This window comes from Zootoca vivipara, chromosome 1, assembly GCF_965207765.1.
Source record: "Zootoca vivipara chromosome 1, rZooViv2.hap1.1, whole genome shotgun sequence".
NCBI lineage: Eukaryota > Metazoa > Chordata > Lepidosauria > Squamata > Lacertidae > Zootoca > Zootoca vivipara.
In genome coordinates, this window is record NC_142582.1 from 22,955,090 (window position 1) to 22,972,668 (window position 17,579).

General features: G+C 45.8%; 1 protein-coding gene across 2 annotated transcripts in view; it reads left to right on the plus strand.

Annotated features, from left to right (window-relative positions):
* The first annotated feature begins 4,417 nt into the window (after positions 1–4,417).
* The window catches only part of PPP1R1C (protein phosphatase 1 regulatory inhibitor subunit 1C), a 43,963-nt gene continuing 30,801 nt past the window's right edge, over positions 4,418–17,579 (plus strand). Inside the window, exons 1-2 of one of the 2 annotated variants that reach the window (XM_035133636.3) lie at positions 4,418–4,851; positions 8,129–8,186. In XM_035133636.3, the coding sequence (XP_034989527.1) occupies positions 4,771–4,851; positions 8,129–8,186 (139 nt within the window). In that variant the 5' untranslated portion in view covers positions 4,418–4,770. The remainder of the gene's footprint in view (positions 4,852–8,128; positions 8,187–17,579) is intronic. The other variant, XM_035133645.3, reaches the window with a different exon arrangement.

A 17,579-nucleotide genomic window follows, 5' to 3' on the forward strand; every position in this document is an offset into this window, starting at 1 on the left:
AAGGAAGATCAAGGTACAACTACTAAACAAGGACAGACTTTTTTAAAAAAAACAGTCTGGCTTTTGTTGTTGCGCTAAATTTAAACCACAAGTCTTCACGTGGTTTCTAATAGACTTGCAACATCTCCACCTGAGACACCACCATCTCACCAGTTCTGCTGCCACCGGAATGCTCCTTCTTGCCAACGATGAGTGGCAAGCTTGGCCTCGTGACTGTGGGTGCCCAGGGGAATGGGTGCCATGCAGCGTGCATGGCACTGACGACGAAGTTTGTGGGTGCCCGGACCCTTCATGTGGAATTTTGTGGGTGCTCAGGCCCCCAGGGAGTTGGCAGCTATGGTGAGCAATGCTGAGTGCAGGAATGTCCAGGGCCGGCCCTATGGCAAGGTTGGGTGGCGCAGGGCGCAGGGCTGCCAGGGGGGCGCCGCGCGGCGGGCACTGGAAAACAGGGCGGGGGGGGGGTGCCGGAGGGATCTTTGCACCACGGCGCCAGGGTGCCAGATATGCTTAAGACGGCCCTGGGAATGTCCCAACAAAACTCTTCTTTCCTCTCCTAGAAATTCCTCCAATATTTTGTGCTTAAACATAAGAAGCGCCTTGCAGGATCAGACCAATGGCCTCTCTAGGCAGCAGCATGTTTGTCGTAGTTGCCGTAGATGCCTCTTGGAAACCAGGGCAATAGCCTTCTCCCATTGTCATTCCCCACCCCCACCCCCAGTGACCAGTATTCAGAAACATGCCTCATTGAATTCTGGAGGTAGGGATGCCTTTAATAGCTTTGCCCTCCATGAATTTTCCAATCCCCTTTTAATTCCTTCTAAATTACATACAACAAGCCTTTGGATTTGGATTGGAAGCAGCCTCTATCTCTTTTGCCTCTGTAGAAAAGCAACTTCTCAGGCTGTAAAAGCATCCCACAAACGATTTGTGATTAACTTTGTAAGCACAGAGCTCACTGGAGATGTCGCTGTCCATCAGGTAGGAATCAGCCAACATTAAATATAGATAGGGAATAAAATTGTTTTGCATTTTAATAAGAACCTACCAAAGACACTCTTATCAAACTGACACAAGTATTCTTCAGATCCACCTCCAAATTTTGCAACATAGTCAGTCCCCCCCCCCACACACACATACAAAATGCATATCTTGGGGAGATGCGAAGAAGAATGTGTGCATTCCTGAAAATAATTTTGCATTCCTACAAAAATGCATTATATTAGGGGAAATGGCTTGTAAAAATATTAGTCAAAGTTGCATGCCAAAAAAATAATTGCATTTCTCAGAGTGGTTTAACAGTCAGTCCCTCTTCACAGGGAATTCTGGGAATTGTAGCTCTGTGAGGTAAGTTGTTGTTTAGTCGTTTAGTCGTGTCCAACTCTTCGTGACCCCATGGACCAGAGCACGCCAGGCACTCCTGTCTTCCACTGCTTCCCGCAGTTTGGTCAGACTCCTGTTGGTGGCTTCGAGAACACTGGGCCTCTAAACAACTTTCAGCACCCTTAACAAACTACAGGATTCTTTGGTGGAAGCTGTGACTATTTAATGTGGTACAGTGCAGCTGGGGTCTGGGAGAAACCCCATCCTTTAAGCAGACCAGGATTGAAACATAGGAAGCTGGTCAGGAGAAAGAAGCTACCTTTTATCCTAGGTGGTGGTCGTTTAAGATAATTAAAGCTTTCTGGGAGATATATAATGAATTGAAAACAATGTTGAAAATAACTTTTGTTAAAAAACCAGAAGCTTTTCTATTAGGAATTTTAGGTACCGACATCCCAAAGGAACAGAAATGACTTTTTATGTATGGGACAACAGCCGCTCGGATGTTATTAGCCCAGAAATGGAAAGAGAGAGGAATGGCAAACCAAGCTGATGGACTACGCCGAAATGGCAAAGCTGACTGGAAAGCTCAGGAACTAAGAGAACAAAAACTTTAAAAAAAAGAATGGGGAAAAAATTATAATTTACTTAGACCACTGTAAGCAGATGAAAACATTAGCAAGATTTTAATATCCCTTGTAATGTAACAGGTACTATAGATAATATGGATGAATATAAAATATAGATGTAGGTGAAAATGTTCACATTAGGGCCCATGGAAGGGATGGGGGGGGGAGTCGCAAGATTCAGAGAAATCTCTTTATATGGATATGTATTTGGTATTGTTATAAACTTATATTTGTAAAATCAAATAAAAATGATTTTTTAAAAAATATATATATCGTTGAAGCCTAATGAACTTTCATCAGTGGGGGAGTCTTATCATTTTGCCATTTTCTAACCACCTTCCTCAAAGGAGGCAGTGAATATTTCTGAAGAAAAAACTCCTTGTGGGGTTGACGGGGCACTTTTGTGCGTGTTGAGTGGGAGAACAAATGCAGGAGCAGGTTTTGGACAGCAGTAAGCACTATGGGGGGGCACGGGTGGCACTGTGGGTTAAACCACAGAGCCTAGGGATTGCCAATCAGAAGGTCAGTGGTTCAAATCCCCACGACGGGGTGAGCTCCCATTGCTCAGTCCCAGCTCCTGCCAACCTAGCAGTTCAAAAGCATGTCAAAGTGCAAGTAGATAAATAGGTGCTGCTACAGCGGGAAGGTAAGTGGCGTTTCTGTGTGCTGCTCTGGTTCGCCAGAAGCGGCTTTGTCATACTGGCCACATGACCTGGAAGCTGTACGCCGGCTTCCTTGGCCAATAATGCGAGATGAGCGCCGCAACCCCAGAGTTGGTCATGACTGGACCAAATGGTCAGGGGTCCCTTTACCTTTAAGCACTATGGGTGCAAAGAGACTCCACCCCACTCCACCCTAGTGACACCTTGTCAAGAGGCAAGTGGATGGATTGTAACATGGTGTCTCTGAGCAGAGTGCCCACCTCTAAATGACAGCTGAAACAACAACAACAACAACCACCACAATGCATCCTTTAAATATACAATGGTACCTCTACTTACGAATAACTCTACTTACGAATGTTTCTACTTACGCATGGAGCTCCGTCCGCCATCTTGGATGTGGTTTAGATAGGATTTTTTTCTACTTACGAATTTTTTCTCCCAGTGCATTCCTATGGGATTCGACTTACAATTTTTTTCTACTTACAAAGGTGCGTTTGGAACGCAATAAATTCGTAAGTAGAGGTACCACTGTATAGTTGTTGGTATTCATCTGTCTTGAGAGACAAGGGAATGCGCCTCCGGGGGTGAAGTCAAATCACTGCATTAGCATCACCGAAGTGACCTCCTTGGGGGCCACAAGCCTGGGCAATGTGTACAATAATTATAATTATAATTTATTATTTATACCCTGCCCATCTGGCTGGGTTTCTCCAGCCACTCTGGGTGGCTCCCAACAAAATATTAAAAACATGATAAAACATCAAACATTAAGAAGTTCCCTAAACAGGACTGCCTTCAGGTGTCTTCTAAAAGTCAGAGAGTTGTCTGTTTCCTTGACATCTGATGGAAGGGCATTTCACAGGGCGGGCACCACCACCGAGAAGGCCCTCTGCCTGGCTCCCTGTAACCTCACTTCTCATCATGAGGGAACCTCCAGAAGGCCCTTGGAGCTGGACCTCAGAGTCCAGGCTGAACGATGGGGGTGGAGACGCTCCTTCAGGTATACTGGGCTGAGGCTTTTTACGGCTTTAAAGGTCAGCACCAACACATTCAATTGTGCTCGGAAACATACTGGGAGCCAATGTAGGTCTTTCAGGACTGGTGTTATATGGTCTCCCAGTCAGCAGTCTAGCTACCGCAAAGGTCCTGAGCTGCCAAGATGACAAGACCCCCCTCTCAGACTCACTGACATGGTCCAAAAAGAAAAAAAAAGCAGAGCAATACGTTTGACACCAGCTTGGCTGCAGGAATTGCTGGAAGGAGGTGTACAAGGCACCATCCAACCATCTTACGGATTTGTGTAGGGTTTACTCCTTAGCCTTTTCCTCTCCCAAAGATATCCTGCAAGACAGCGGAGGTTTAGGATCACAGTTCCCCTAGACGGGCTACCTTCCCAGGTTGAGGAGCCCCCTTTATATATAAAAGTAGGGAAATCACTCAAAAGACATCTCTGGTCCAAAGTTTTCTTTATTGCTCTGTAGTTTGGGAACCGGAATCCGGAGGCGCAAGCAGTAAAATTAAGCCCAGAAGAACTGGCAGTCCAACTAGGTGAGGGTGCAAAAAGAGGGGGTTCTGTGAATACTTCTAAGGGGGGCGGCTGACTACACACCACCTGCTCCCAGGACCGGCCAACCTCCACACCTCCGACCTGAAAACATCCTGATCTCTGTGCCTCTCAATAATTCATGAGCCATCAGCAAGACTCCGAAGGGCGCTTACCCGGCACTTTGGTGCAGCCAGCTAGTAATGTACAGCGGAGAGATCCTCTCTTTCAAATCCCAGGGCACCAGGCCAAGCCAGGCTAGTATTGCATTTTCAATTAGCTTCTGAGTGAACGCTTGGCATATGCGGAAAGGGAAATCGGTGCACAATTAGCTTATTGTTCCTTCCAGCTCCGTGCGGCGAAGATTTGAAGGGCCGGAGGAGGGATGCAGTAGTGGCTCCAGCCAGAGGCATTGCTGTGTGGATGTGGAATCGGGGAGTTTCTCAGCCCCGGGCAGCTCTGCTTGCTAACTCGGGGAATTAACTGCTGCTATTAAGGGCTGCTTGGCGCAGCTTCAGGGAGCGTGCCAGAGGATAATCGCGGGAACAACTGTCTGCTTCTCCTCTCGGGGCAGTTCGGGGCTCTTTTCTCCTTCTGCATCCTGATTGCTGCCATGGAGCCAAACAGCCCCAAAAAGATACAGTTTGCTGTGCCATTATTTCAGAGTCAAATAGACCCTGAAGCAGCTGAACAGGTAAGCTGTTTTTTTCCATCTTCTCTCCCTGTCTGGGTGGTGGAGGAAGAGGTTGAGAGGGCGTTGTTGCCAGATCAGAAAATGTAACTGCGACTCAGCTTCAGCTAGGGAATTCCACAAAGTGTCCCAGCACTGGCAGGACGGAGGAAGGAGGGTTTGTCCTTTTGGATGCTCCGGGGGACATTCACACTCATTTTTTCGGAGCAAACATTTGCTGTCTTCATTCCTTAAGAACAGATGCTTTCCAGTAGCAATAGTGTGCCTTTTATTAGCGTTTCTGTGTCACTAGATAGACAGATGGGTGGATGGATGGGTGGGTGGACAGGTGGAATTACTTAAAATGATATCTATGTTAAACAAACATAGCAGGGTGGATGTTGAAATAGAGAGATGCCAACAGATCAAGCAGATAGCTATTCAAGTGAGGAAGTTGAAAGGCTTTTTAAAAAGGTGTCGGGGTCTCTTCAATCTTAACAAAATAAGGCTTTAAAAAAACAAACTCCTGTTTTAAATACAACTCTCTCCGAGTGTGTGTTCATACACACACACACACACTTAAAATACTTAGATATTTGCAGTGTTTTTTTCCCTGGGTACGCATACCCCTAAACATTTTGTGAATCTAAGTTTGGCCTCATTGAGGGGCAGTATTTCAATATGAGTAGGAAAATGAGAGTACTCCTAAACATTATTTTTAAGGGGGAAAAAACACTGGATGTGCGTACATGTGCAGAGGGAACAGGCAAGGATTTACTTATATTTTGGAATACCGTATATTCTGGCGTATAAGACGACTGGGCGTATAAGATGACCCCCAACTTTTCCAGTTAAAAACATAGAGTTTGGGATATACTCGCCGTATAAGAAATACAACCCAGCGTATAAGACGACCCCCGACTTTCGAGAAGATTTTCCTGGGTTAAAAAGTAGTCTTATACGCAGGAATATACAGTACATCATTCTAGCAAGCTGCTCTCTGAGCTGTCCTTTGGCCCTCTGTAACAATGCAAAGCATTAGAAAATAAAGAAATAGTGAATTAAATTGACAGTCTGATGAAGTTCATCTCTCTGGCTGCTTAGAGTGCACTGTCTCCTCATCACTGGCAAAGACATTATCAAGAGCAAGACCTTCCAAAAAAATACAATGTTCATGATCATGAGTAATGTATAACATTGAGAATATTATACTGCGCTGAAGGTGAAAATCTGAAGTCATTATCTGAGCGGCATTTCCCATTGAATCAAGGTGGGTCATGCCTGCTACAGATAAAGGATTGTGCCCTTCATTTAATTCCATTACAAATGTTAAATATCTCATTCCCGTGATTGCTTGTTTTATCTCACTGTTTCTGGACAAGGATATTGCTAGAACCTAGGCAATATACTACTGCGCCATCTCCCTGTGCTGTCCTGTGTACACATCCCATATAGCGGAAGTGGGGAACTTTTTCCTACTGACCCATGGGAAAAGACATTTGGGGGCTGTAAGCAACGTTGCGTGGAACCAAAAGCCGAAAATTGGTGCTGGCAGGATTTTATATGGTGCGTTCTCTCTGTGTGTGCTTTCTATAAATCCATCCTTGCAGGCTACAGGCAAGGAAGTAGGCCAAGGGCCAATAGCAGGAATTCTCAAACTTGGGTCTCCACCTGTTTTTGGACTACAACTCCCATCATCCCCACTGGTCCTGCTAGCTAGGGATGATGGGAGATGTAGTCCAAAAACAGCTGGAGACCCAAGTTTGGGAAAGCCTGCTGTAGAGCATCCCCAAATGGTCTCTGATAGCAGAAGAGGTGATGAAATAAAGCACTATCCTCATTACCTACCAATAGCCTTTCTTCAGTGGCAAATGAATGTTGAAGATAAGAGGCGAGGCAAATACTAGTGGAACAGCATGCTGGTTCCCTGTTCCAGTGTCATTGCAGGCTGGATTCCCAAGTTGCAAGGGACTCATGCTTGGCCAGCAGAATTCTGACCCTCCCCCTTTAAAAAACAAAAACCTCTTGACCTCCCATGCCACTATTGCAAACTGCTTTTGAAACACCCCTCCGTATCAAAAGCAGTTTGTCACACAGGATGAGGGAAGAAGAAAAGTCTGATACACCTTCTTGTTCCCACTCCCTGTTGTGCCCATGGAACAGGCCTTTCTGTTCTAAAAATCCTCGCATCGCATTTCTGTGTGGCAAATGCCTATAATTGTATTCTGTTTCCAGGGGTAAGCTCTAAGTATACATATTGTCCCATTATAGAAGAGCTTTAGGTCATTCAAAATAAAATAAAATAAAACTTCAACATTTTCTATTGTACCGATATCAATGTTTGGGTTTGTGGAACAGACATTATTGCATATCCTCCAACATTTCTCTGATGAAAATAGAGACATCCTATTCCATTATTATTATTATTATTATTATTATTATTATTATTATACTTGCCCATTGACTGGGTTGCCCCAGCCACTCTGGGCAGCTTCCAACATAATTAAAAACAAAATAAAACATTAAACATTAAATAAACTTCCCTATACCGGGCTGCCTTCAAATGTCTTCTAAAAGTTGTGCCATTACTTATCTCCTTGACTCGGGGGTCGCATAACTCCATACACTCCAACATTTCTCCGATGAAAATAGGGATGTCCTAAGGAAAAGTGGGACATTCTGGGATGAAATCAGAAACTGGGACGGCTTCTGCAAATCTGGGACTGTCCCTGGAAAATAGGGACGTTTGGAAGGTCTGTTGTTGTTAGGCTGAGATTTAATGGACAGGCCTGACTCAAGCCTTGGGGTTGTTACCTTAGGTGAGGGAGAAGCACAAACTGAAAGGGCACCTTAGGATTTCCTGAGAATTCTGGGGTGCACACTTGGGATGAGGATAAAGACTCCAGATTTTCATACTGCTTCCAGAGATCCTTGACCTATTTCCACCCTCTTTGATGAAAGCAGCCTGGTCATCGGACCATGCCCATTGCAGTCTTTACAGATTTCAAATCCAGCCTAATGAAGCAAATGGAAAAGGCATAAAGAGGGGGAAATGTAGCAATTTGCTGGTAACTGCATCAATGCAAATTCAAAATGGGTGTATTAGCTTTCAGAAATGGAAATGGAAAGAATGACCAGACATGGGAAGTGTTCTACTTTTGATCATCTGCAACCCAATAGTTTGAATGATTTTTGGCTTCCCTATGTTAGGTACAAATAGTTTGGCAGTTTTTGCTAGAGTTCTAGATTGAGGGATGTGGCCATCATTGAATAAACCTGCTTGCACCTATATTTTCCACAGATCAGGAAAAGAAGGCCAACACCAGCATCATTAGTAATTATGACTGATTCGCCTCCTGGTAAGTGAATCCTGCAGCTTCTAAGTCCTGGGGTATCAGCACAATATGACTATATTGAATAATTTTATTGGGCGAGGGGGTGGGCATTAGAACCTGAAAAACAACTACAGCACTATGGCAAACTATGGGCTCAAGATGAGCTAACCAAGGGTGGCATGAAAAGCAGTACCTCTCTTGTGCTTCTCCACCCCACTGCTTGTGGACAACAGAGGGAAATCGACTCTGAGATTCTACATAGGGCTGGTTCCAGGGAGGTGCAAAGTTGTGCATCTTCCAGGACCTGTAAAGAACCTACATAACAATGCCACCATGTCTACTTTGCACAGAGTACCCAAGAAGATCTTGGTTTCCATGTGCGGATTCTGCAAGGTTGGGAGGACACACTGAGGGTGCCAGGCCTGAAGGCTCTCCAAATCCTATGGGCATTTTTGCAGAGGAGTCACAAATGCAGTGTGTTTGCCATGGGCGTAGGCAGGGAGGGCAGGAGGGGGCAGTTGCCCCCCCTAGAAGCAGGGCCACTGGTGGCCAGCCTGCCCCGCTGCCCGCCGCCGCCCGGTGCCGTCTCCCTTCCCCCTGGCTGGCTGTGGGGCGGGTGGAGGGAAAGCCCCAGAGCCGCAAAGCTGGCTGGCTTTCCTTCCACCCGCCCCACAGCCAGCCGGCTAGAAGGGACGTCTCCCTTCTCCCTTGCTGGCTGTGGGGTGGGTGGAGGGAAAGACAGCTTTCCCTCCACCCGCCCCGGTGATTTCGGGCTGATCCTGGTGCCCCCTCGCCCCTGCCGATCGCTCCGCCTCTTGCCCCTTGCCCCCCCTAATTTTGATCCTGGCTACGTCCCTGGTGTTTGCTCCAAGTGGGGACAGGGTTATCCATGGATCCTAGCCTGGCATCTGAACATTGGGGAGCAGCCTTGCCAGGCTCTTTCCATCCTATGAAGAGGACTCAAATGCATCAACAGCTGCAGAAGACTAATTCACATAGAAACATGGCAGAGATGGAAAGGACCCAAAGGAGTCCTGGAATGCATGTCTCCTAACAAGGTCTGAGAGAGAAATGTATGTATTCAACCTGTTCCGCTGTTACTTAGATTAGCTAGCTAACCTGTTACTTCGATTAACACTTCATTTTTCGACACAATTTAGGGTGCTGTAAAGGGTAAAGGGACCCCTGACCATTTGGTCCAGTCGTGACCGACTCTGGGGTTGCGGCACTCATCTCGTGTTATTGGCCGAGGGAGCCGGCGTACAGGTCATGTGGCCAGCATAACAAAGTTGCTTCTGGCGCACCAGAGCAGCACACGGAAACGCCGTTTACCTTCCCACTGTAGTGGTACCTATTTATCTACTTGCACTTTGACGTGCTTTCGAACTGCTAGGTTGGCAGGAGCTGGGACCAAGCAACGGGAGATTACAACTGGAGAATGTATGTGAAGCATTTCAAACGCTATTCAGATGCTGCACTATAAAAAGGGATGATGTTACAAGTGAGACCTGCAAGGAGTTGTCGTAGTGTAGAGGGTTCCCCTTCTGGGTTCTAGCCAGTCAGCCTGCCTGCCAGCCAGCCATGCCCTTTTCCAAGGTACTCCATTCCAATCTCACTCACCACTAAAGTTGGAAAATAACAGTACAGTCAAACCTTGGTTTACGCCTACCTTGGCAAGCGACCACTTCAGCAAGTGACTGCCGCGGACCCGGAAGTGTTTACATCCGGGTTCCGTGGCGTCGGATGCACAGGTGTGATCTGTACAGCTCTCACATGCGCAGAAGCGATCTGTGCAGTGCGTGTGTGCGCAGAAGTGCTCTATCAGCGCTTCGCGCACGCGCAGAAGCATGCTTTCGGCGAGCGACCGCTTCAGTGAACGACCGCCTCCGCAGAACGGATTGCGGTCGCAATCCAAGGTACCACTGTAATGACAGAATACTGCAGCTCATTTCAAAAATGCCCACCTACGGATGAAGCCCTGAAAATATTGCTGGAGCATATGACAAAGTATCACCTATCTAAAGATGAACAAATGAGACTTTACAAAACAAACAGGCTCATGCTTCAGGGGATTCTAGCTTTCTATTTGGGAGTTTGATGTCTGCATGCATCTGCTGATAGCTCTGCCTGAAGCTATAATGTAGCCTTTAATGTGTTACTGCATGACTCTTTCCATCTGTGGCATGCAGCAGCTTGTGGACAATCCAAATTTAGTTCTACACACTGTTAATGGGCGCTCAAAGTAATGCCATTGACAGGTTTCCCAATCAATGTCCACCGCTGACCATTTAAAAGCCATTTGAAAAGTACCCACCCGCTCTCTGTTACTGATGCTCCTTTTCCATTTTCTGTAAAAGCATTGCAGCATTTCATATCCATTAAGCAATATTAGACTACGGAGGGGTTCCTCCCCCCCACTCCACCCAATTGTTCTTGCATAGGCAGTAAGCAATGTTTCATATTAGGTGAACAACAACAAAACAACAGGGCATTCTAATTGTCTTCGCTTCAAAACAAATGGTCTTCATTTGCCAGAAGAAATCTTATTTATACAAGTGAGGCTGCTTCTCTGCTTTAACAGGGCAGTGATATTAAGAGGGGGGGGAGGGAGGGAGGGAGGTCTGCACACAATTCAGGATGCAATCACATTGCCCTGAGTAGTGGCTGATTCCCCCAAGATACCCTGCTTAATGCATACAGGCAGATAGGACATAAATTCTCAGATGCATAAACTCTGCTCACATGAGTGGTGTACTCGCATGACATCAGACCAAGTAATGCAAGATTGCATCTTGCTCTTCGCCGAAGAGGAAGGCTGCCATTTTTGAAATGGCCCAGTTTATGTATGGAAGAGAAGAGGAGTTTGTGAGTTTGTGGCTCCAACATTACATACAGCAAAAGTTTGTTCTGATCAACTCAGGTTCAGAACAATGACCGGCATGACTCATTTGGACCATGAGTTCTGATGGGAAGTGCCTCTCTGGTTTTTGCCAATTCTTTCAAGTATTTGCCACCACCACCACCCCCAAAGCAAATATTTTCAGAAGCGTTTCACCTTCCCTCTATGTGCCCCATCCCTTCTGAGAATTTTTGAAGTGTGCACATGTGTAGGGGATTCCCAGTGAGCTCTGAAAAACTGCTGGGGAGCCATACAACTTTAGAGCCATTGTTTTCTTGTAGGTGGAGTGGATAGGACTCTGCTTCACTGTTTGTCTGGAAGGAGGATAGAAGCAGAGGCACAAGCAGAATATCACATTTGACCCTCTCTTCTCTTCCAGCAGAAGCTCTGCCACCCAACCAGACTGCACATGCTCTGTTAAGTGTTTGAATTTGGGAAGTTGTGTCCAGAGGCACTTCATTCATCCCAAGAGTAATAGGAATTCTTGACATCAGCAGCAGCAAGCCTCTTCCAAGGCTGCATGGAAAGCAGAGCAGTTGCCCCTAGCTAAATAATCTTTTATCTAATGACAGTTTCTCAGAAGTGATCAGAGCAGCCTGCTTGACTTCCTCCACCTTTGCTTCCAAGGAGTCACTGAGCGCACTAAATGATTTAGAGAGAGACCGGCAGTGGATTTGGCTTCAAGAAATGTGCTCAGTGTGCTGGCGAAACATTGATTGGAAGGTTTCCCTCTGCACTTTAAAAATGGCTAAATGACAAGGCATGATGGTCCCACTTATTTGCCATGGAATATGCAATCAGCTGTGGCGATTTCTAAGTGGAAATATTTATAGGAGGGAATGAGTGCAAAGAAAGCGTCTCCACCCCCATCATTCAGCCCGGCCATTGAGATCCAGTGTCGAGGACCTTCTGGCAGTTCCCTCACTGCGAGAAGTGAGGTTACAGGGAACCAGACAGAGGGCCTTCTCGGTAGTGGCACCCACCCTGTGGAACGTCCTTCCAACAGATGTCAAGGAAATAAGCAGATTTTTAAAAGACATCTGAAGGCAGCCCTGTTTAGGGAAGTTTTTAATATTTAATGCTGTATTGTTTTAACATTTGATTGGTAGCTGCCCAGAGTGGCTGGGGAGACTCAGCCAGATGGGCAGGGTACAAATAAATTATTATTATTATTATTATTATTATTATTATTATTATTATTATTATTATTAAATATTCAGGGGAAGAGCATCTGCAGTGATGCTGCCCATATCGGAACTTTGCAATTGGTGGCTTCCCTTCCTCCAGAAGACCTACTTATTGAGCATTCATCCTTATTTGTTTGTGCAAAGCTTAGTGGTGGTTACACTATGTCTCATCTTTATTGAGCATTCAGTTTGATTGGTTTGAGGGGAACTTATATGGCCATGAGCATTCTTCCAGCATTCATTCTGATTTGCTCGTTGGTGTTTACATGCCTTTCATTCGCCCTTCCAACAATTTCCAGTGCATTTCCCCCCTCACTTTCCTAACTCCAAAAAGTTCAGGTTCTTTTTAAATGGGTTTGTTGCACTAGTGCGGCAGAGCCTTTCAATCCACTTGAATTGCAGGATCCCTTCCTTCCGTAAAATAGGGACAGTCTGGAGTCACCTTGGCACAACTGAGGTACTGCTGATTGTAGGATACAATGAGCATTTTATACTGAGTCAGACCACTCACTCACCTAGCTGAGAATGGTGTTTTTTTTTGAGTACTTATATCTCTCTTTAGAGCCTCAAGGGGCTTTCCAAGTGGAATGTGGAGTGTGGAATGTGGAATGTGGTCCCCCATCTAAAACATTTCCCTCACCCCGAGATACATGGCTGTTAAACAATATTTGGAAGTCTTGCTATTTCTTTTTTACTATGCCTCATCTCTCTCTCTCTCTCTCTTTCTCTCTCTCTCTCTCTCCCTGTGTGTGTGTTGTGTGTGTTTGGCTGTTGGCCTGATGAAGAGGAAGAGTATTCTCCCAGATTTGAGAACAAGGTCACACAAAGTTACTAGCCTCCCTTGAATTTTATTAGCCTGCTGCTGGGGCCTGGCAGAAGACTTGCATTTCTAGGATCATAGGAAGCTGCCTTGTACTGAGTCAGGCCATTACCGGTATTACATCCAGCTCAATATTGTGCCTATTGACTAGCAGCATCTTTTCCAGGGTTTCAGACAAGGGATACATTCACAGTTCTACCTAGGGATGTTGAGGATTGAACCAAGGACCTTCTGCATGCAAAGCAGATATGCTACCATTCACCTATGGCCCATTCCTTTCTATGGTGGAAGAGGCTTTCTTTCTTTAGCATTTCTATGATGGGCGCAGAGGAAAGGTGGAGGGAACTAGGTTCCCACTGGAGGACAACAGTGGAACAGCATTTGCTCTCCCCTTTCCCCTGCAGCCCCTAGCACCTTTCATGCTGTCCTGGAGGGTCCACCAACCTTCTGGAGAACATTGCTGATGGGCAACGGGGCTGCAGGGGCAAGGGGAAAGTGCCACCTCCCCTTGGGCTTCTGGAGCATCCCATGAACAGAACTTTGCTCATGGGACACTCCTGCCATTGAAGCTTTAGTTAGCCTCTAACAGTGCTATCTGAATCATGTCTACTCAAAAGTCAGCAATGTTGAATTTAATGGGACTTTACTTCCAGGAGCATATGGGGCGTAGGAAGATAGGGGCGGTCCCAAGCGGCGCGATCCCAGGGGCACCATCTCGGCTGCCCGCCCCACCCCCAAAACGCGAGCCCCGCTCCAAAACGCACACCCCACCCCCAAAATGCGTGTGTGTCCCGCCCCGCCCCCAGAACCGCTGCTGGGGTTAGGATTGCAGCCTATACCACAATGTTAAGAGTGAGGTTGCCACGTGAAAAAATAAGTGCCCAAGCCTCCCTGTGTAAAAGAGACAAATCATTTAAAAAGGGGTGGTTTCCATCTAGTAATGCTTATTCCGTTTCCAGGGACAAGGAAAGACCAAGATTCTTTGATCCCACAGGAAACTATTTGTTCGTTCTCTCCCTGCTCCAAGGAATGGAATTTCAAAAATAGCACCTAAGATGATTCCAAAAAATCCCAAAGATCAGCTGTCTGAAATATAACAGGTGGTTTCTGGATATCCCTTTGGTTCTTCCCCAAAATATTATTTCCATTGTTAGGAAACTTTTTCTTTGCTGAAGCAAATTTTTATCGAGAACAGATGTGGAAGAAGCATTGCAACACAGGCAGAGTTTATGACTAATCTGTTTGTGTTGACACTTTTTTAAAAAAAGGTTCACTATATGGCAATCTTAGAAACAAGAACAAGGAAGATGTTCTTTCTGGAATGTTAAGAGCAGTTGGTTAAACTCACACACACAGAAGTGCATTTTATTTTACAATGAAAGATTTGCAGATGGAATGCTTTTGTGTGTGTTTTGTTTTAATTGAAGATTTCCTTGGGTTACCAAAGTATGTACATCATCTCTATTTTCAGTTCATCAAGTCCTTTCTACAGATCAGTTATATTCAACTCATTGAAATCCAGCTTGTTGGGATCCTCTGTAGCCAGCAGCTGGGATTGTAGTCAAAGGAAGCCAGAGAGCAGCAGCGAGCCTAGATGCATTTTCGGTCGTCTGGGAAGTAATAAGGTCCATGGGCGTAGCCAGGATTTTGTTAGGAGAGGCCTAACCTCAGCCAGCTACATACTTTTATTGATTTTTATGGATGGGGGGGAGCAGCTGCCCGTCCCCGCCCCACCCTTGGCTACAGCCATGATCAGGTCCCAAACTGGTCGGCTGCAACCACAACCACAGAGGACAATGCCGTAGGAAAGTGTTTTCTAAATTATGTCTTAATATCACCATCAGGCTGTGATATTTAAAATCTTTCCTATCTGGCATTTCTGAAAGCACTCTTAGAACCCTGGATGGTGTTGAGGGTTGTTTATTTTAAAAGGTGCATCACGTAACTTCAAGCTTCGTTTTCAACAGAGCTGAGCTGCATCTTTTGGCAGAGCAGGCCGGTCGCTAGCGAAAACCAAGAACAGATGCTTTCAGTTTCAAATTTGTACTCATGGCTTAGACATAAAATCTCTGGGCAAAGCCACACAGCAGTTAAAAACAACAGCCACATACCGGTTGTATGTGAAGAAAACGACATGGCTGTTTCTCTCCCTGTTACAGTACTATAAAATTTTTTGCAGTTCATTGTTTGTTTATTTGACTTTTAAGTTTAATTTTAACTTGATTTCAGGGCTTATCATCTATCATATCTCTCTCTGTGTGGGAAATCATAGAATCGTAGAGTTGGAAGAGACCACAAGGGCCATCCAGTCCAACCCCCTGCCAAGCAGGAAACACCATCAAAGCATTCTTGAAATATGGCTGTCAAGCCTTTGCTTAAAGACCTCCAAAGAAGGAGACTCCACCACACTTCTTGGCAGCAAATTCCACTGCCGAACAGCTCTTACTGTCAGGAAGTTCTTCCTAATGTTTAGGTGGAATCTTCTTTCTTGTAGTTTGAATCCATTGCTCCGTGTCTGCTTCTCTGGAGCAGCAGAAAACAACCTTTCTCCCTCCTCTATATCAGTGTTTCTCAACCAGTGTGCCTCCAGATGTTTTGGGACTACAACTCCCATCATTCCTGACCACTGGTCTTGCTAGCTAGGGATGATGGGAGTTGTAGTCCCAAAACATCTGGAGGCACACTGGTTGAGAAACACTGCTCTATATGACATCCTTTTATATATTTGAACATGGCTATCATATCACCCCTTAACCTTCTCTTCTCCAGGCTAAACATACCCAGCTCCCTAAGCCGTTCCTCATAAGGCATTGTTTCCAGGCCTTTGACCATTTTGGTCAAATATTTGATTAAATGATATGGCACTGAATCAGAATGCACACCTGGAAACTCTGGTACAGATCTGTTTATTGTGAAGGGTGGATGTGCACAACCCCCTGGGGCTGATTCACGCATGTATGTTCCTCATATTATGGTAGCGGCATCCAGCATTGACTGGCGTCTGTCAAATATCACATATCAGTGCTGGCTGGTGGTGGGGCAAAATCTATGGCAGAAACAGCAGGGGGGTGGCAGGAATCCAACAAACAATATATTTTACCATTTACAGTACAATAGGCTAATAATTCAAGTGTTATAATGTAGCAGGCGTTATCATATGTGCAGAGTTCAAGAACCACTCCCAATTATTTTTTAACCTGGTCTGATACTCTGTGTGTCCCCAGACACATCTTAACTTGTCTGTTATGAGTTGGTTCCAAATTTTATCATGCCAGGTTGCAGCCAATCCTTCCAGTGGGCATTGCCAGTGCATAGTTGTTGCAATTCTTGCTGCTAACAACAGTTTGTGTCTATTATGTGACACTCCCACTGCACATGGTGTAGGGCAGTGGTTTTCAACCAGTGTGCCATGGCACCCCGGGGTGCCTTCAGTGATGGTCAGGAGCGCTGTGGGCAACAGTGGCCTCTGTCCCTCTTTCTTTGCCTCCTTCCTCTGATGCCCTCTCGTGCCTCTGCCTCCCAGAGGATTGCATGGCTGTTTGTTGTGTGTAAAAAAACCAAACCCAAACCGCCTCCAAAATAAATCACACAGGACACAGAAAATTTGTTTAAGATTTTTGGCAAACGAACAGCAAATCACACCAAGCAAGTTGGAGTTAACTCTATAGTAGCAAAAGCAGGGTCTGCAAAGGAGTGTCAGGCTGAATGTACACAGCAACTCATCTCCAGCAGGTCTTGTTCCTATGGATTAGTTGCTAAGACAGAAGTCCCCGGCTCCCCACAGCTGCCTAAGTCTCCTTCTCTCCAGGGTTTTCCTCAAGCAATCTGAGACAGCACCTGTGTGAAGCTAATTTCTCTTTCGCCCTCTTCATGCCTCTCCTGGTTCTTGGAGACCAGGGGAAGGGCAGCCTGTTGCAACAGGAGTGAGAGACATCTGGGCCTCTTCCCCAGCCAGCCTGATCTGGGCCTCTCAGCCTCCCTCCTCTCCTGCTTCAGCTTCTGCCTCTGATTCTGGACTGCTCTCTGCCACAGACTGTTCCTGCTCACTAAGCTCTGTTACCTCTTTTTTTTTTTAAGAATAATTTATTGGCCAAATATCAACCATACTTGGAATTTTGCTTCAACTACGTTGAAATGCAAAGAAAAATGTACCTCATACAAACACCATTCCCCTCACAATACAACAGCACAGCGAAAAACCCCCATACCACCAACTGACCTCCCTTTCACCCACAACTACAGATTCAACAATTTGATGGCACAAGGAAAAAAAGCTATTCCTGTGCCTAGATGTTTTGGTATATAGAGTCATGTACTGACGTCCAGATGGGAGTAAAGCAAACAGGTGATGACCAGGATGCGAAAGGTCTACAGCAGGCATCCCCAAACTGCGGCCCTCCAGATGTTTTGGCCTACAACTCCCATGATCCCTAGCTAACAGGACCAGTGATCAGGGATGATGGGAATTGTAGTCCAAAACACCTGGAGGGCCGAAGTTTGGGGGTGCCTGG